Source organism: Cebidichthys violaceus, unplaced genomic scaffold, assembly GCF_023349555.1.
Source record: "Cebidichthys violaceus isolate CVI_PGR_0920_01 unplaced genomic scaffold, fCebVio1.0.p SCAF_25, whole genome shotgun sequence".
NCBI lineage: Eukaryota > Metazoa > Chordata > Actinopteri > Perciformes > Stichaeidae > Cebidichthys > Cebidichthys violaceus.
The window spans coordinates 5,901,921-5,921,920 of NW_027176428.1; the positions used below are offsets into that span (position 1 = coordinate 5,901,921).

The 20,000-nt window shown below is 44.5% G+C and overlaps 2 protein-coding genes across 3 annotated transcripts in view; both read left to right on the plus strand.

The window, feature by feature from the left end:
- Window positions 1-9,133, plus strand: part of rassf5 (Ras association domain family member 5) — a 29,508-nt gene extending 20,375 nt beyond the window's left edge. Inside the window, exons 3-6 of one of the 2 annotated variants that reach the window (XM_068720258.1) lie at window positions 5,318-5,431; window positions 5,969-6,302; window positions 6,395-6,510; window positions 6,690-9,133. In XM_068720258.1, coding sequence (XP_068576359.1) covers window positions 5,318-5,431; window positions 5,969-6,302; window positions 6,395-6,510; window positions 6,690-6,833 — 708 coding nt within the window. In that variant the 3' untranslated portion in view covers window positions 6,834-9,133. The remainder of the gene's footprint in view (window positions 1-5,317; window positions 5,432-5,968; window positions 6,303-6,394; window positions 6,511-6,689) is intronic. The other variant, XM_068720259.1, reaches the window with a different exon arrangement.
- A 2,359-nt stretch (window positions 9,134-11,492) lies between these two features.
- Window positions 11,493-20,000, plus strand: part of dyrk3 (dual specificity tyrosine phosphorylation regulated kinase 3) — a 10,038-nt gene continuing 1,530 nt past the window's right edge. The window contains exons 1-6 of the mRNA XM_068720257.1: window positions 11,493-12,376; window positions 14,606-14,715; window positions 17,533-17,738; window positions 17,867-18,170; window positions 18,275-18,691; window positions 18,786-20,000. The exon at window positions 18,786-20,000 is cut by the window's right edge and continues 1,530 nt beyond it. Coding sequence (XP_068576358.1) covers window positions 12,334-12,376; window positions 14,606-14,715; window positions 17,533-17,738; window positions 17,867-18,170; window positions 18,275-18,691; window positions 18,786-19,517 — 1,812 coding nt within the window. The 5' untranslated portion in view covers window positions 11,493-12,333 and the 3' untranslated portion in view covers window positions 19,518-20,000. The remainder of the gene's footprint in view (window positions 12,377-14,605; window positions 14,716-17,532; window positions 17,739-17,866; window positions 18,171-18,274; window positions 18,692-18,785) is intronic.

Below are 20,000 nucleotides of genomic sequence, written 5' to 3' on the forward strand. Positions count from 1 at the left end.
AGCTGACTCCATAACACCGGTGTGTGCCTATGTGTGTGTGTGTGAGGGTTACATACTGTGTATGAGTGTGTACATGTGTGCATGTTTAGCTGCAAGTGACCAGGTGCATATACTGTGTGGTGTGTCTGTGACACCGGCGTCACACACACACACACACACACACACGTCAGGAGGAAGTGACTAGCCTGTACTCTGTGCTCTCGGATTTCCTGGTCCCCTCTCCGGTGGCACGCAAAGCGCCGAATCTGAGCCGAGTTCACCTGTCTCGCCCTCCCCGGCGTGACTTAAACTCTTCTGGATGCATCAGCAGAGGAGCGCTGACTTTTTCTGGATGAGAGAAGGACAATTAGACGCGCGTGGACTCTGATTGTGGCCCGAGTGTCACATCATCCCCTGCTTTTTTCGAGATAGAACCAGCACTTCCTCAACCTGTCAACGTGTTGCACCGGTGCTCGGGGACCGTCTCTGGACTTCTCCATGACTGTCAACACAGTGCTGACCCCCTCCATGACCAGCAGTAACAGCATGAGCAGCGGGTACTGCAGCCTGGATGACGAGAGCGAAGACTTCACTTTCTTCACGGCCAAGACCTCGTTCTTCCGCAAGCCAAAGCACGCAGCCAAGGTACAGAATGAGGGCTACACTCCCTCTGATAGATGAAACTGTAAGAGTAAGGCAAAAAAACTTGGATGGGTCTGATGGTGGGTGTTTCCGTTGGGCTGGGAACCAAAACTGCCATTTCTATCAAAAACATGGTCCCACAAAGCAGAAGTATGGGGAGGAAGTGGTGGTGTTTGTGCATTCTTAAGTGGGCCTCTAGGTGTGTGAGAGTGTAGGAAGGGGTTACTGTCATACATCTGTGGTGTCACGTTGATTGCTCAGCCTTGTTCATCAACCTTGATGCCGTTTGGCAGCACATTTATCATGTTAGTGGCTGTTATAGATTCAGCATCACTGTCTGAAAACAGTTTGGGGAGAGAGAGAACTTGTGTTGTTTTTTTTATCTCAGACTAGTAACAATGATGGACAGAGATAATGTTGCATTTCAGCAGAGATACTGAGCTAATGATGGCAACCTACAGATTCCATAGAGGCTTCTTCTGCACTGTGCATGGGAGAGGTTTCTGTAGAAACAGAGCTGATACGTTTGCACTAGAACAAGTGTGTGTGTGTGTGTTTGTGTGTGTGTTTGTGTGTGTGTGTGTGTGTGTGTGTGTGTGTGTGTGTGTGTGTGTGTATAGGTGTAGGGCAACTACTACTGTAGCAAACCATTTTCCTAGTTACCATAGTAACTCTGAGTTTTGTTGGAACTCATTTGCTGAGATTTGTTTTTAGTCTACTGTACATTGTATTACTTCACGCATAAATATGTCAGACACTTTAGTTTTTGATATATACAGTATTGCTCACTCTGCAGGGTGTAAGGTGCTGCTTGTTTGTTGTAAAGGTGACTGAATGATTTCCTGTAGACAGATAGAAAAGTAAAATGTGTAACTGGTTGCACAGAAAGCCTGCAGATGAAACTCTTGAAACACAGACATTTGCATTCATGTAAAACACACGCAGCCCTCTTTCTACTGCCCTTGTCCTGGCAGTGTCTTTGGTGTCTGACTTGGAGAAGGTATAATCTCTGAATAATTGACCAGGCTGTGTTGTCAGCATGTGGAGTTAGGGTTGTGCTGAGGCAGAAGGTGTATTGGGGTTAGCTTGTCTGGGCTCACGGTGCAGAAGCTGCCAGCTGATGGTGCCTAATTTCTTAGTACCACGCTTTTTTGACATATAGTATAGCAGCACAGTCAGCTATAGAACATAGGAGGGAACGGCCCTTGAATTGCGTTTCTTTGCAGTGAAAGTGTCATGTTTTATTCCTGTATTTGAATATGACAAAGGAGATAATGCAAAGATCTGTGTGGCATCCTTGTAAATAGAAACATCATCATATATGTTATGTATGAAGATTTCAAAATGTGTCACTGTGTTAAGTCGTCTTCCGTGCATGTATGCATTTATGTACACAAAGACACATAGGGAGACACTTTCATTTATCAAAACAGTGGAAGGGGAGTTCAGATCTCCTTTTCTTCATGAATTATTTCCAGAACTGAGCCTTTTGCTCCAGATTAGCCATTAGCCAGCCAGCTTTAATGTGTTTTGTGTGTGTGTGTGTGTGTGTGTGTGTGTGTGTGTGTGTGTGTGTGTGTGTGTGTGTGATGAGCAGGGGGTATGTTCAATTTATCCTGGTCTGCTTTTCGATGCAGTAAAAATGAATGAGTTACATCGCTGTATTTTTCACATACACATTTACAGCATGACTGTCTGCAGTATCTCATACACTCCACACATCAAGCACTTAGTAGGAAACAACGTGTGTAGAGGTGGACTTAATACAGTACTTATTATAGAACTGTTCTGTATTAAGTATAGCTTTGAAGTAATGGTAACTGATGGTTGTGTCACAGATAAAGACTGTATGTACAATATATTATAAACTTTAAAATATGATGCATAGCTTTACATTACAGGGCCATAAAAAGTACACTAGGATCTCATACATCAGCTTGTGTGTGTTCTCCATCGAGCTTCGCCTCCTCGACACTTGACCCGGTAAAGGCGTTGCGCTAACGTGTGCATGTGTATGTTCATGAGTTATCGTTGAAATCTGTCCACATTTCTTGCTCTGCATTATTTGAGTATCGTTAGTTGTGTTCTGACAGCGCCGCCGTGTCCTCAATCTTGGCCAGATGTAACAGATCCTAGACTCTAGTGTTACCTGAAGATCAAGATGTCAATCACACACACACAGGTTTGACTGACACAGTCAAGAGTGAGTTCAAGTTAACAAAAAGGTTGTCAGGTTTGGCACATGGTTTCATAGTGACTACTTTGCAGCCACATTTTTCAAGCAGTTATATGACCTCTCTTGTCTTATCTCATCAGAGTGAGAGCATCAACACTTACTCAGTCACCCTGAGGGGAGTGTGTGAGTGTGTGCGTGTGTGTGTATCTGCGTGGCATGTGTACATATGTGTGTGCGTATGACCGTTATGTAACAGCCTATCTTACACACTAAAGCTGCTTTGCATCTCTCTGAATCCTCCATCTTCAAACTGGATTAACTGGCCTGGACCTGTCACCTGTAATATTGTCATTATCAGACAGTGACCAATCATTCTGTGGGAACACTTATTGCTAGAGGCTAATGCTTTCTGGGTAAAATCGACCTTTAGTTGTCGTATCCTTTCAGTAGAGAGAACTTATTTGATCACTTGTGTCATCGGGTACACTGTTTGTCCAGATGCTCCATCCCTATCACTGTACATGTTGAGTAAACATTAAGAACTTATAAAAGGGCTAAATGCAGAAAAACCTTATTGTCTGGCAAATAAGATAAAACGGTTTAAATATAACATTAAAAAAAATAATTAGCGCTCTGGAACCAAAATGTACTCCAGGAATATAAATGATTTATATTTTTCATTAAATTGACCAAGGTGCTAGTAATTTAAAATGTAAGTGTTTTCCTATAATCACAGTTCAGACTGCTGAAGTATTTTCGGAGATCTCTCTCTGTTTCTGTGTCTTGCCGGTCATTGGCTCCCTCGTGACCTGGTCCAAGCAGGGCAGTGTCCCAGGACTCGTGGAACTCTCAGGGGCGGAAACAGCTCTATTGTTCCGCTCTATTGTCCCCCGACCACTGACTGGTATGCAGAAAGGGAGGGCAGGGCACTGCCTCTGATACATTTAGAAACTTGCATACAAACACAGGAATTCCTGCGAGGTTCTTTTCACTTTGTTGCCTTAGACTGGGAGTTGTCTCCTCCATGCTCTGCCATGCACACTTCATGTTTTATTATTATCATTTATTATTATTATATCCAGTTTTATTAAATGTGTGTGGATTTATTTTATCAGCGGTCCAATTAGTACACTTAAGATTCTTTTTTTTTTTTAAATGTTTGCGTCCTAATTAAAAGGGATTTCAATTGTTGAATTTGTGGTGTGCTGTGACTATAGTATCAGTCACTTTTACTGCTGTTTCACTGCAACATGGAAAATGGCTATGATAGAACGACCATAATTGCAGGAGGACTGGCTGATGAAAAGTGTGGAAGAGATAAAAGCAGCAACAAAAATAATGAACAATGTGGTAGACAAGTCCCCCTGTTCTTGCTGTTCCTATTCACACATGGACACACACACACACACACACACACACACACACAGAGAGAGAGAGAGTTCAATCCTGTTATCTATCTCCAATCGTCAGCCTTGAAATTAGAAATATCATAATGTGACCACCTCTTTTTGATGCCGTGATGAGCTAAACTGCACTAGTCCTGTGTGTGTGTGTGTGTGTGTGTGTGTGTGTGTGTGTGTGTGTGTGTGTGTTTATTACCACAAGGTGCCTCAGTCTATGTGTGTGTGCACACAGAAACACACTCATGCACTTGCACACTGCATCTGTGTTGAATGAAAGTGTGACTTCATCACACAACCCGAGGACTCCCCTACAGAAATGATTCCTGCCCTGCGTTCTCTCTCTTTCTCTCTTTCTCACTCTCTGCCCCAGAAAATGCAAACGAACAAGAGAAGGAAAAAAAAAATGCTATTGTGAGATAGAGAGGATGCATCCCACTGTACTATAAATAACCCAGTCAAACTCTGTGTTGCTAAGGCTGGCTCAGCAGTCGCTCTTTCATCATTCCTCACCCCTTACTCGCCTCTTTCACTGCCTCCCCCTCTTTGCCTCCTCCCTCCTTTCATTGCTCCTTCCCTCACTCCCTCTCTTTTTCACTCCCAGTCACAGAGGGAAATGAGTAAGAGTGAGAGGGAGGCAACGCTGTCAATATTCTCGTGCTGTAATGCTGAATGCCAGATTTGCTTCATTGACAACATTTTCTGTTTCCCCCCCCCCCCCCCATTGAGCTGAGGAGGAAGAGATAGTGTAAGGTCTGTAAGAAACCTCCATCAGCGTCAGGCAGAGAAGCAGGTGTTCCTCCTGATGAAGATGGATGATTGGAGAAGGAGGTGTTGTCACAAGTAGTACAGGAACAGTTGAGATCATGTTTAGTCCTGTTTTCAACCTAACATCTGATATGCCTGCAAGTCAGTTACTATACTTTAAAAAAAAAGGTTTGAGGGGTAGAAGGGCTTCTCTTGATTTTGGTGTATTCAGATATCCATTCATGAACTTGATTAAAGCAAAATAGAGCATTTGATTTTTACACAGACTTGTGGAGGAGGAAGCGCCATCTGCTGGTTAAATAAAAAAAATTATACTATTAGACATTTGAATGCTTCTCTCTTTGCCTTTTAGCAGAAGGAAACAAAGGAGGAAGATGAGAGAAGAACAAAGGACCTGTCAGAGGAAGAGGTGTGGACAAGGATAGAGGAGTATAACGCTCAAGTCTCTGAAAATGGCATGAAACTGGTGAGTTTTTAACTATTGTTGTAGCTGCTGAATGTACTGTGTGATATAATGTCAAACTAACAATGCAACTACATTTTTACAACTTCCTTACTTTCTTTTGATGAATAGAAAGAGGAAATTGAGCTGGGACATAATGTAAAACAATATATACAAAAGTAGGAACAAAAATAAGTTGTTAAAAGAGTGAAGGAGATAAGAGCAGTGAGGTATTGATTTGACTTGTTTTCCCTACTAAATGATGTGCAGGGAAGTCACCATTAAAGATGCATGGTTTCATCATTATAAAGTAACTTCTATATGCATTTTTTAGTTTTTTCCATTGATAAAAATGTAACGACTTGGAAATCATTCTAGAGGTGAGAAAACAGTGCTTCCATGTTGACTTTAGAGGAATAGTTTGACATTTTAGGAAATATGGTTATTGGCTTTATTGACCACATATAATTATTCTTTCCATTCTTGCTATAGTGCACATATCAACACCGAAATGTGCCTCCACTCTCTTATTGTCTCCCTCTTTCTCTCTGTGCGCTCAAGGCTTCAGACGGATCCTACACAGGCTTCATTAAGGTCCACCTGAGGCTCAGTCGACCAGTCACAGTCCCCGATGTGAAGGCGGCGGACTCAGAGGGAGAGTCCCGGCAGACGGCTGGCCGCACTCAGACACCGTCAGAGGGCCAGGAAGGGACGGACTGTGGGCAGAGCGAAAAGAGGACATCCTTCTACCTACCATGTGACTGTGTGAAGCAGCTCCACATCAGCTCTCTGACCACCACCAGAGAGGTCATCCAGGGCTTGCTGAAGAAGTTTATGGTGTTGGACAACCCCCGCAAGTTTGCTCTGTACAGGCAGACGCACCGCGACGGACAGGGTGAGGAAAAGACGGCCAGTTACTAGATCATCTGCAGAAGACGTGTGTAATACACAGCATTGAATGATCTTTGTGCCCCCCCCCCCCTCCAGATCTGTTCCAGAAGCTTCCTCTGTGTGAGCGTCCTCTTCTTCTGAGGTTAATAGCCGGGCCTGACCCAGAGCAGCTCAGCTTTGTCCTGAAGGAAAATGAGACTGGAGAAGTGGAGGTTAGAAAACACCCATATTTACCTTTTATTTATCTCACATTTTTTACATGCTATAATTGTCTTGAAAGTGGAATTATACAGGCGGCTGAGGCCAATTCCTTTTTGTTAGACAATCATAGAAGGCTATTAGCAAAGTCTTTCTGCTGGTATAACAATGTGTGTTTCTCATTCTCCCACAGTGGCATGCGTTCTCTGTCCCTGAGTTACAAAACTTCCTGGTAATCCTGGGGAAGGAGGAGGCGGAGCGTGTCCGAGCAGTGGCGCAAAAATATGCCGTGTACCGACAGAAACTACAACAGGCCCTTCAACAACATGACCCCTGACCCCTTCACCTGTTAACCTTACGACTTTAACCCAGGGAGAGATTGACCCTTTGAACGCTGACCCCCTCAAGACCCGTGATCTATACAGAGACTGGAGCCGGAGCTGATCTCGTCTCCCACCCTCCACACACATACACACCCAAACATACAGTATATCTACACACAGATGCATTCCCTTTCTCAGGACGCATACAAGCCCCCCCACCCACCACCCACACATCCACTCCCCGAGGAGAGAATAAGGGGTTGAAAGCGACGTGAAAGGCTACAGGGTGTGTGGTCAGATAGCTGACACACACAGAAAGATCACAGCAACACAAGATCTGAAACTACAACTTGAGATCTCATTCGGGACTGATATGTAGTGTTTTTAAAGATTCCCTCTTCTTCTGCTACTTCTGCTGCTGCTACTGCAAGTGTTACTTATGCATGAGTGTATTTCAGCTCAGCCCCCTGCACATAGAGCTAGAAGTAAAAACGGAAGGCATGATTTCTTTTGGATGGAAGGACAATCATACTGAGGGTTCTTTTTAATTATTTTGTCTTGGAATTGATGTTTAGGGTTATCACCTACTATATTATATCTGTGCTGGAATATAAGACGTGTGGATTTGAGAGCGAGGTAGAAGGCTGCGTTTTGCTTTGGATGAAAGAATGGAAAGATAAGAAAGCGAGATCCATTCTCTGATTTTTCTCAGGGAGCATGCGTTGAGCAAAGAGAAAACCTAAAGGAGGCAACAAACCGAACACCCTATTTCAGCCAACTTTGTCCCAAATCCCCGCCTTTTTTTATTAGTTGCTATCATTGTATTTTCCTACTTTAGCGCCATGTGAAAAGACACCGTCAGGTGCTTCGCTGATGGAGACGTCTTCGATCAGACCCAGTTACCAATCCCCTCCCCACACGCAAACCCAAACTCTTTTCAGATGATAACTGTGATTTCATTTTACCTCCCTAAATCCCCATACAGCCAACTTTGCATGGACTGCTGAGCGAGGCAATCTGCATATCTTTACAGATTTTACACTTTATTTTAAAAGTGATTTTACACTGTTATTATATGGGTTGCATTTGAATGTGAGGATTTTTTTTTTTACACCAAAGTTTAGAGGGACAGATCTATTGAGAGGATTTTAAAGGGATAAGAGACATTTAGAAATGTATCTAATTAAAAGTGGTGTATGTAAAAAAAATTAAATAAACCAGCTTCTGTTTTTGCACATATAGATGCAGGTCACTGAATAGCCCACATCTCTATGGGTGGGCATGCATTTCTGCTTCTCTTTTCTTTTCATCTCCCCACGTTACACTCCAAAAAAAGAAACAAAAACTATATACAATTCATGATAATGGCTATGATGTACCAATGACGTGTTTGCAATGCATATGTATTATGTAGACACTGGAAAAAGAGTGACGACGTTTAACTTTGTTGTTCTTACGATGATTATTAATATACTTTTGGTATCATTCCTACTGGTGTGTGTGTGTGTGTGTGTGTGTGTGTGTGTGTGTGTGTGTGTGTGTGTGTGTGTGTGTGTGTGTGTGCGCGCGCACCCATCTAGGGCAGGGAGAATAATGTGAATTGTGTTTTATAATGAGTGTCTGTGTCTCAGTGCTCCCTCATTGGGCCTCATTTATCAAGTATTAAAACATGCATTGAGTGCACATGTAATATAACACACCACAACTGCAAATTAGGTTGTTTTGGAAAAGATATTTAACATGCACGCATCATCAAATGAATGCATTGAACCAAAGCATTTACTGTAATCATTTCCCTCACATTATTCATCTTTTATGTAATACAATAGAAATACTGATAAATGAGGCCTGTTGTCCATAAGCACATGCTTCTCTGTTGATTATGTTTAACGCCACCACCCAAAGCCCAAGCTGTTCCTGCTGGCAGTGCCTTTTGTTTCATGTGCCCCTGTGGATCTATGTAAGGTGTGTTTCAGCACACAGGTGCCTGAGTGTATGTGTGGGTGCTTTTGCATGTGTGCAAATCTGTGTTTCTTGGGCGGTGTTGACATTTTTCTTTCTTTCCAGCACCCTTAATACATTTGTCTATCCAACAGTATGGGTTGGTGTGTTGGGTGTGTGTGATTGTGGTGCGTGTTATTTATTTCATGATCCACCTCATCCCTATGATATTATCTCAAGGATGATGAGACTTATTGCTTTTTTTTCTGCAATTTATTTTGTTAAATTTGAAGAAGTGTGTGTATAAATATAGCAGTAGAACTGTACAGAATATCACAATGAAATAAAAAGGTCATCTCTTTATTGAAATGTTCTTCTACCCCTGTGTGTTTGGCTTCGACGTGGCTTCACTGAAGAACATACAGCAGTATAAAATATGACTGCATATTAAATCTGTCTCTACATCATGATGAGGCCCAAAATGGTTCCCTCAACCACAACATGAGCAGAAAATCACATCATGTAGACATTTATCACATCACATAAAACATTTAGAAAGCTATAAACCATGGGGCATATCTTAGAAGAAATCCTGAAGTGATCCCTCCCTCTCAGTTGCCATGACTGAAGAGATTGTTTTTCAGATCTTTAAAACAGGGTTGGGTTCTAAAATAAATAAATAATCTACACTAGTTTAACTTCTCTGTGTTGGTCTGTCCAGCAAAAGTTTCTTTGAATTAGACACTTAAATCAAAACATCTAGTGAATCAATAATTTGCTGTTGTTATTGCTATTATGTGCACATCATCATCATCATCATATAGACACTGTCACAATGTCATCAAATCTAATCCACAGGCACTGAATTGTGACTTTCACGATTTTAATCGCCTGTGGATTAGATTGATTTAGTCATATATCTTAATAGAGACACTAAATGCATCATTAAGTGATTCAATGATTTGAGCAGAATATATTGTCCAGACATGCCCGAAGTAGAAAGTGCAGTAGCTAGCTTGTATTACTTTCAAACCACCAGCAGATGGCAGTATCTCATCTAAACTGCAGGTACTATCTTATTATGCAAAATATAACCTGTGTTTGCATGCAGATGCACTTGTGTGTGCGATTTTGTTCCCATATGTTGTGTTATGGTCGATATGATAAAACGCTTCTTTTTTTGTTTGTTGCAGAGACACAATACATTTTCAGATATATTGTGTTTTCAAAGGGCATTCAAAATGAGGTGTTAGACTAATAAATCGCCACAGGTGTCGGTGTCTGTCACAGGCTCTGAGACCAAATACAGCCAGAACCCACAACCCCCACAAGGACCTATAGGTAGCTTTGCACCTGGTCCAGTCCCCTGCTGTGCTCGTAAATTCACCGGCTGTGATTAAAGCGCCGGTTCATCCACACACTTACACCTTGAACCCTTTGGAAAAGAAAGTGCAATAAGCAAATCAAGTTATAGGCATTGTCACCCTACTCTCTCTATACACCACCATCTAAGAATAAGCAGCAGGGTCAAGCTGGCTTAAGGGCTGCCCGGAGGGCCACCTAAAACTGTGTCAGTATGCTTATTTATGGCAGCAAATATAGACAGACCCCTCTTCTCACCTCTGAGAAAGAGCTAAGATTAGCATGACCCTCTGCCAAGCATGTATCACTGTCTGAATTTAGACTGTTCCCCTTCTCATGCCGGCCCGGTCTCACTCCGTCTGTCCTCTGCCCTGCCCCTAACTATATCTATCCCTGTATAGATCTCCATACTGTATCCAGTTTCAGTCCACATTTTAGCTTTCTCGACAGGGTACGCAGACATCAATGTGTAGGCCTAAGGAGAGGTCCTGTTTGGTCTGTAAAAAGTAGAAAATAAAATGTGAAAAATGGCCATCACAATCCTCAAAAGGCCAAGCTGACGTCTTACAATAGCCGGTTTCTTCTGACTGACACTTCAACAAAAAGAACTAAGAACACCACCAACTACTTCCAAGAAGTCAGAACCACTTTTACTCAAAAAGGACTTGCCTTTCTGTTGATCAACTTATTGATAGATGGAGTGATTGTTTCAACTCTACTTTTTCCCTTCAGGTCTGAAACATGCATCTGTAAAATGATTGGCACATGCACAAACATTTGGTACCTCTTTGTAACAGCTTTATTATATGTAAAAAAAAAAAAAAGGCTTTATTCGTGTTAATAAATAATGTACTAATACTTTACAGAACAGCGGGCCTTAATAAAAGCAACTCTTTGTAAATAATTTGTCTTTTTATCTTTTTGATTCATAAGGCGCCAATGCATTGATAAAAAAAGCGATGCAGAGCTTGGACTTAAACCAATCAATTAACAAATGATTACACTTACACCTGCAGTTTTAGATTATTGTTATTACTACTCTCTAATAATGACTTGTCACCATTTATAACTGCAGACTGAATGCTAATTATCCTATATTTATGATCTATAACTATTTATTTGATGTGTTTAACCACATACATAACTGAATATGTGATCATGTATTATTACCCCTTTATCAATTACTTCACTTGAACGACAATAAAATGTATTTGCTTGAGCACACTCCCATCGGCTCCTCTGCAGAGCTCCAGGTGGCCGCTGCGGGGCGCCCCTCTGCTGGCTGTCTGGATGCTAAGCACCGCCCCTCTGCTGGCTGTCTGGATGCTAAGCACCGCCCTGCTCCCGCCCTGTTTGCCTGCTGACTCCGGGCTCACTGAAGACGCCCTTAGCAACAACACACAGCTGCGTCGAATAAGACACTTCTACCACGGAGAAGACGGATTAAACACCGCCGCTTCATTGCACCGAGTACAGGCGAAGCTTTTTCTGCGACGGCGATGCTCCGGTTGTCTCTACAGCTAACATGGGGCTCGAGTACAGCTAGCTCGCTAGTAGCCTGTTGGGGCTAGCCATCCCCGAAGGCGAGCGAAGCTGTCCCGAACGAGGACACAATCGTGGGGGGTTCAATCGAGTGGTAGCATCGCAGCTTTGCTAACGACAAAGTCTAGCTAACCGGGAATAAGCACGGGAATGGTGCTCGGGATCGACTCGCTGTACCGACAGAGAAAGGCGAGGGGCACGCGGGTCAGACCACCGAGCTGTGATATTTGGACTCAAACGGTTTTTAACAGAGGGGACAGCTCTCGCGCGGACGAGTGTTTTTGTGACTGTGCGAGCTAGCTGGAGAGCTAGCCGAGAGAAACGACCCCCACAGGTTTCTTAACTGCAGCCAAGGCTAATGATAGCAGCACGCTGAATACACAACTCTGTGGTTTTAATAAGACAAGGATAAAACACAGTTAATGCCAAGACGAAAGCACGCTAACCCCCAAAGGAGGAAAAATAACCCCGAGTTCTGTAATTGAAAGCACAAGTCAAGGGGTCTTTGGATTTATTAGCAAACACTAAACCGATCAACGGTGAAGTCATACATGCTGTTAGTTAAGTTTGCTTCGTGACTCTAGATTTGATTCTGTTTTTCCACCTTTTTTTTTAATACGGGATTTTTTTCTTCACTTCGGATGCTGGCATCACATATTAATTGCAATCATGATGATAATAAGCAGAAAACCAGAGGGCCCAATAGCAACAGGTAACGTTACCCTCAACAGAGTGCTGCAGTGTTTGTTTGTGCCCTTTGTTTCCTAACTGTTGTTCACGTCTTGTTCTCGTTTAATGTCGGAGTGTAAAAGGGATTTTAACAGTTAGCTACCAGCATGGCGTTAATTTCAACCTCAAGCAACTCTTGTTGGCATTTACAGAAATACCGTAAGCCTAAAATTACTTTGATTGACAGATGTAGCGGGTTGTAAACATGTTTTCTTTTGGTTTGCAACTCTACATCAATCACGAGACTCGTCTGTGAATGTTTTGGAAGACAAACCCAGGAAGCTCTGCTTGTTTTTCCTGTCGTCCTGCTCGTAAGCATTAATTGTCTTATCAACGTTTTTATAAGCCTTTGATATTTATGTCGGCTACTTTTAAGTTGTGCCAAGGCCGTCATCGTTGTATTGATTCTATATGTATATGGGCAGTGACCTCAGCTCTGTGTTGTGTGTGTGTGTGTGTGTGTGTGTGTGTGTGTGTGTGTGTGTGTGTGTGTGTGTGTGTGTGTGTGTGTGTGTGTGTGTGTGTGTGGGGGGGGGGGGGGGGGGGGGGGTAGTAACGTTAGACATTTTTTAAGTTTGTAGAAAAGAAATGGGTGGTTTCTGTAACAACTTCGCCTACTTTCAAGAATCACGAAGAAAGGGAAAAGAAAGTCTGAAGAGGTGAAAACACCAGCAGTACTTGTAGTTTATGTCGCTGGAGTTTTGACCATATTAGAAAAGAACACTGTGTGACATTACTCCTGAGCCTCTGCCCGATGGTGCACATTGGACATATTGTCTGCAAAGAGACATTTTGTCCAGAATACCAGGAAGAGGAGGACCAAACGCTGTGACTTTACCCCCCCCCCCCACCACACACACACACACACACACACACACACACACACTTACTTTCACATTTTATGACACATGATCTACTGTATGCCTGCTTGCTTGAACTTTGTTCTCTAGCCTTTGCTGTGCAGAAGTTGGTTTTCTCAGTGAGGGCAGCCCAAGGCCAGCTGGACACAGTAGGCTGAATGTTTGGTTACATACAAGTTTAGGCTCTGCTTGATTGATTTATTTTGTTCCCCCTTAAAAAGTTTGCTTCTTTTCACAGAATGTGTTGAGCCTCCGCTGGGTAATAATTAGGAGTTTTGCAGAGGGCTAATGAGGCCTGTGCTTGCCTGATATGGTGTGTGGAGCACTAATGCCTCTGTTTGCTGGGCTGTGCAGGTCTAATGCATCTGTATCCAGGCAGCAGGTGTAATCTGTCTGTTGACGAGCTCACGCGAGGGACAGGGGCTCTGACGCACCTGCACACTCAAAGGGCTCATCAGAGAGAGCACCAAACCTACCGCCGTTTGGTCTTTTTGCTAATGAGCTAATTCAACACAATAGCACTGTGAATGGCTAACAGGCGGCTCAGCGTTACTTCTGTTGCAGTGGCAACTTGTGGGCTAAACGACCGTTGAGACGACCAGCCGGCTGATGGAGGTTTGTCATTTGAGTAACTGGCTTCCTCCCACAGTCCCAAATGCCCCCCCTCGTCCATCTAGTCGGTGTCATCTCACATTAGTGTGTTTGGCACGGTGCCACAGAGGTGAGCTTGCTATTGAGCACCCGCATCCTTCCATACGGGCTCTATTTCTGAGCACACCTGGTGTGTGTGCACTGCATGACTCGGCTCGAACGAACAGATGGACAGACGGAAAGATGCTGTCGTCACACCGGCATCTGTTACCCCTATTAGGCCAATAATACCACTTGCAGCGCTAGCGATCTGGGACCCTAAGCCCTATCTAAGCTGGTCAGGTCGGATCTCTGGCCTGGGATACAATGTATTGGGAACAATAGATACAATGGACGTGTCTTGCTAATAATGGCCCTTTCACTGTAAATGTGGGTTAGGATGTGGTGGCAGACAATGTGCATTCCTACTGGGTTACAGAGAGCAGGTTCATGGGATCTGTCCTGCTGAGGTTAGCTCTTGGGATTTGTTAAATCATTAGTTTTAGTCTCAAGTTAGTCGTTGGAACTGGTCATTTGATTGATGAAATAATTGATTGGTTTGAGCTAACTGGGGATTGTCTGCCTCTGGAGATTAGATTGCGTTCTGTAGACGTTGCCTCTGAACGTCATCCTCGGCCTCTATCCCCGAGTGCGTCTGTGTGGCAGACTTTGACGATTCCACATTATCACACTGATTTGTTTGTTTACCTCTGTTCCTTCAGCTCGCCATGGTGATGGTCTGTATGACTCGTACATGAGGACAGACCACATCCTTAAAGACGAAGCGGATACAAACAGTCCGTCTGGGCTGCCCCCTATGCCCAAACACACAGTAAGTATACACCACACACACACACGCACAAAGTCGACAAGCCCTATTTCCTGTGCTGGAGCATTCTCCGTCTCCAGACATCCTGTTCCTCAGAGAGATGTTTCCCACTCAGCCATGTTCCCTCTCATCCCACTTACACGGCTCCTTTTTCCCTCAGTCTTGATTTGCAGGCTTATCTTTTTATCTCCAACCTATGTAATTCAGTCAAGTGTTTATACCCTTCAATGGGAGTAACACGTGATCATGTGAGTAATATTGATTGACTGCCCCTAGGGGATACGAGGCCGTGTGTTACAGAGGGCGGTTCTCTGTGACCGTGTCAGATTAGCTGGAGGGAAGTAGCCATTTTGTGTCTCCAGCTAAAGTAAATGCTGAGATCCAACAGCAACTACCAACCGTGGGAACATTTGTAGTTTGAATGTGCAAAAATGTGCAGTTCACAGGATGCAAACACAATATATTGACATGCTGTAATATATCTGCTCGGGCTAATGACTCAACAGAAGAACCAATCACAAACCAATAACTCCCATCAGTAAGATTCTGGTCATTAGATTTTGAATTAAGTTCATTTTAAGTTGTGTTTTTGTTTTGTTTTTCCTTTTTTATTATATCTTTGAATACCATTTGGACTCTGGTCATGAAACATAAGCATATTTAAGACGTCCCTGGTATCGACATGTGATTTTAACATGTTTTACTTTAATATATTTATTATCCTAGTTGGATACCTTTCCGCTATGTTTGTCTCTCTGAAAAGCCCCTTTGGCAGAAAATGCACACGCACAGACAATAATACTCCATCGACCTCGCACACTAGCAGAAGAGAGAAAGGTTGGTTTAATATATTGTTAAGGTTTATTGGGCTTGAAAATGTGACCCACAAACAAAATCACCAATCAACATTCCCCCCCGTCCTCCCCTGCTTCTCTCTCGTGTAATCCTCCTATCGCTGTTGCCTGCACAGAGGTGCGGGCTAGTTCTCTCTTCTAGCCTCGTCCTTCTTCCTTTTGTATTTCCTGTCACGCTCACAGAGGTAATACCCTCTGTAGAATGTGACCGGTTGCGGCTCGCCCCAGTTCAGCTCGTTGTACACCGAGTGCTCAGAGTTGCCTCGTGTTCTATTAAAGTAATCACCCGGATGTCATCCCCGGTCTTTTTGTCAGAGGAAGGGACAGACTAATAGAATACATTGTAGTAGCACTTGGCTCCGGGTTGAGAAAAGCACACTGAGGTGTTTCTCCGACAGCGCAGAGATTAGCTCTCCTCCATCTGTTGCACCGTGCAGATTTGCACACAGAGGACTCTCCGCCCTCAGTATTACTCGATGGTAAAGAAGATTCACGCTCCAGCAGCGGCTTTCATTTCCACCATTTCCACTCAAAATGTTTTTTTTCTAATTGCTCCCCCCTGCCCGGTCAATCAATAACCCATCACAGTAGAAAGCTTTGGTGTGTGTGTGTGTCTGTTTGTCTGTCTGTCTGTCTGTCTGTCTGTCTGTAGGGGCTCAATCGATGGCATTCCCTGTTTTTGTAGTACAGCTTTGGGACAACAGCTGATTGGGATCCTGGGTCAGCAGTGGGGCTGTTGTAATATGTTAAGACTATATGGTTATATGTATGGAAACTGCATTCCAGCTCTATTTTAGGGCTCAAACATACAACACAAACATGCTCCAAGCTCAGTCCTCTCAACTTGAATATGTCAGCACTTACTTTTTGAGGTATGTTTCCTCGTTGTCTTTATCGGCCAACATGGTTTCAGCCTTAACCTGCTCAGCTGCGTGTACAAGCTGAAGCCACAAGCTTCACAGGGCAGTACAGCGATGTAATGGGAGAAAAGAAAACAGTCCAAAATCTCCTGTCCCGCAGATGGGTGAAACCACGGAGTTCATGTAAAATAGAGAGAGCTAGACGAACCCGGTAAATATGCCTCTCTGTGTGTCTGTATATAGGAAGACCACGCTGAGTTTATGTTGGTGTGTCTTATTAACTGCCACACTGCTTCTACAGTTCAAGAGTATAATCTAACTTTAATGACTGTCATTTCCCTTAAGCTCCATCATTTTGCGGAGGGTTCTTTCCGCTGGTAAGAGAGGGAGAGATGGATAGTGAGGAGGGAGGAATTCCTGGGGTTGCTGAAACAAAGTCGTTTACTGGCAGGCGAGAGTACAAATCGAGCTTTCTTGAAACTCTTCTAACCTTTCGGGTCGTCCCAAGCACAGGTGGATGTGTCACTTTTTAACGTTTCTCTGCTAAAATATATTCAGAACGGATTGCAAAATGTGTAAATGTAAATGTGATCCCCATCACTCAATTGGAACTTAATTGCTTTTGTTTTGTGCACTGTTTTGTGTAGTAATTTTGAGCCCCAATCAAAATAGTCCAACCCTTTTTAGAAGAAGCTAAAAGCGAGACTTTACAAATTGAAAGATTATTGCAATGATGAGCTAAATATTGCCTGAACCTTTTTACCTAATAGTTAGCAGCTAGCAAACCAGCAAGTGGTCATTTTGCATGAGTTAGTAGCACATTCTAGTTTTGTTTTTCTGTCACTCTTCTTTGCTTGCAAAACAAGCCTCAAAGACTCATTAGCTCTATTTGGATGTTGTCATTTATTTAATATCGACATGATTCAGGCCAACAAAAAAAAGTTTTGTCCGTGTTTACAGTATCTTTCGTTGCCTCTCAGTTGAGATCTTGTAGGCCACAAGTAGCCCCTGTTGTGCACATTCATACAACACAAAAAAACTACAAATAAGCTACAGTGGAGGGTTTACCAAAGGGATTTTCTAACGCCATTGTCTTTCTCCAACAGGTTGTCAGCAACAAGACCGTAATGAGGGATCAGGTCACTGTGCGAGGTGGTCAGCTGAAGGTCAAGTACCTGTACGAAGACTCCACCAACAACCGAAAGATCAACGCCATAACCACAGGAGCCCCTCAGAACAGTGGGACCACAGGTCAGACGCCCAGTAAAACTGCCCCGGTCTCCAGCCTGTCCAAGGAGCACAGTGTAGACAGGTGAGACAGATCCAAACACAAAGACACCAAAATAACTTAAAGAACGTCTTGCAAAGCATGTTTAAAAGCAGGAGGGACACCACTTCAGTTGTTCAACACCATGTTTCTGTCTTGCTTGTCTGACGCAGCACTGAATCCAGTAAGGGCTCCGCTGATTCCTCCGGGCCGAATGGAGTCGGAAGTGGAGGGAACAGTGGGAAGCTGTGTGGCCCTCTCACTCCGGACCAGGCTCTGAGACTGTACCGATCTCAACTGACCACCCTGGAGCAGACGGAGATCCACTCCTACCCGGACATCTTCTTCGTGGGACCCAATGCCAAGAAGAGGCCCGCGGTCGCCGGAGGCAACAACAACTGTGGCTACGATGACGAGCAGGGTGGATACATTCATGTCGCCCACGACCACCTGGCTTACCGCTACGAGTTCCTAAAGGTCAGATATGAATACAACAATCACAGTCTAGTGTAAAACTAATAACGTCGTCTCTCGCTGATGTTTAGCTAACCCAGTATTTATCTCTCTCGCGCCCCCTTCAGATCATTGGTAAAGGCAGCTTTGGCCAGGTGGCTAAGGTGTACGATCACAAACTGCAGCAGCACCTGGCTCTCAAAATGGTGCGCAACGAAAAGCGCTTCCACCGGCAGGCGCAGGAGGAGATCCGCATCCTGGAGCACCTGCGCAAGCAGGACCGCAACGGCACGATGAACGTCGTGCACATGCTCGAGAACTTCACCTTTCGCAACCACATCTGCATGACCTTCGAGCTGCTGAGCATGAACTTGTACGAGCTCATCAAACGCAACAAGTTCCAGGGCTTCAGCCTGCCGCTGGTCAGGAAGTTTGCACACTCTATTCTGCAGTGCCTGGAGGCCCTGAGCAAGCACCGGATCATCCACTGTGATCTCAAGCCAGAGAACATCCTGCTCAAGCAGCAGGGACGCAGCGGCATCAAGGTAAGACACCTGACACATGCACGGGGGGGGAGGGGCAGTGAAGACCAATGACAGGATTTCTACATTGATCCTGTCCTCTCTTCTTCTCTGCCAGGTGATTGACTTTGGCTCCAGCTGTTTCGAGCACCAACGGGTGTACACGTACATCCAGTCTCGTTTCTACCGAGCTCCAGAGGTGATCCTCGGTTCCCGTTACGGCCTTCCCATCGACATGTGGAGCTTCGGCTGCATACTGGCCGAGCTGCTGACCGGCTACCCGCTGTTCCCCGGCGAGGACGAGGGCGACCAGCTGGCCTGTGTCATGGAGCTGCTGGGCATGCCCCCGCAGAAGGTCCTGGAGCAGGCCAAACGAGCAAAGAACTTCATCAACTCCAAGGGCCACCCTCGCTACTGCGGAGCCAACACCTTGCCCACGGGGGCCACCGTGCTCACGGGCTCTCGCTCTCGCCGCGGCAAGATGAGAGGCCCCCCGGGTAGCAAGGAGTGGAGCGCTGCGCTCAAGGGCTGCGAGGACCCCACCTTTACTGACTTCATAAAGAAGTGTTTGGACTGGGACCCCTCGTCTCGTCTCACACCGATCCAGGCCCTCAGACACCCGTGGCTGTATCGGCGCCTACCCAAACCTCTACCGGGGAACGAGAAGAGCCAAGGGGCCTCTGTGAAAAGGCTCCCCGAGCTCCACAGCACCTCCTTCCCCTCGCTCCTGGCCAAAGGAGGGCCCGGCTTAGGCGCCGCAGCCGTCAACAACAAACTGAGGAGCAACATGATCGGAGACTCAGGGGAGGCCATACCTCTTCGCACAGTCCTACCCAAACTTGTCTCCTAGAGAGAGAGCCCTGTGATCTCCTCTCTTCCTCCTCTGCACTCCTCAGGAGGAGTCAGAGCACGGGACACAGTGGAGACTAGCTTTTAAAACTTGTTTGGTTGTTTCTTTTTATTTGTTTTCTACTGAGAGGTGTCGACACCCCCAGTTCCTGGTTTTAATATTAGCTGAACAGACAGAAAGAGAGACAATAAAAAGTTTTTATAGAGAGGACTTCCTTGAGCGGCTGTGGAGTTTCTGTATACAGCCATTAATGAGGTTTGATTTAGACAATGCTTTTTAAAAACTTTCTGGTATGAGTGGACGGCTTCGTAAAATGAGCAAATGTTTTTACCCTGCGTGTGTTCTCAACGTAAGTGGAGTGTTTTGGTAAAACACAGTCAAGCACACCTGCACTGTCACTCGCCTCGCGTCACTGTTTCTTAACGCCTCCCTTTCTTGGCAAGCGTTTATTTGAGTGAAACTTGAAAAGGGCTACAAAGATTT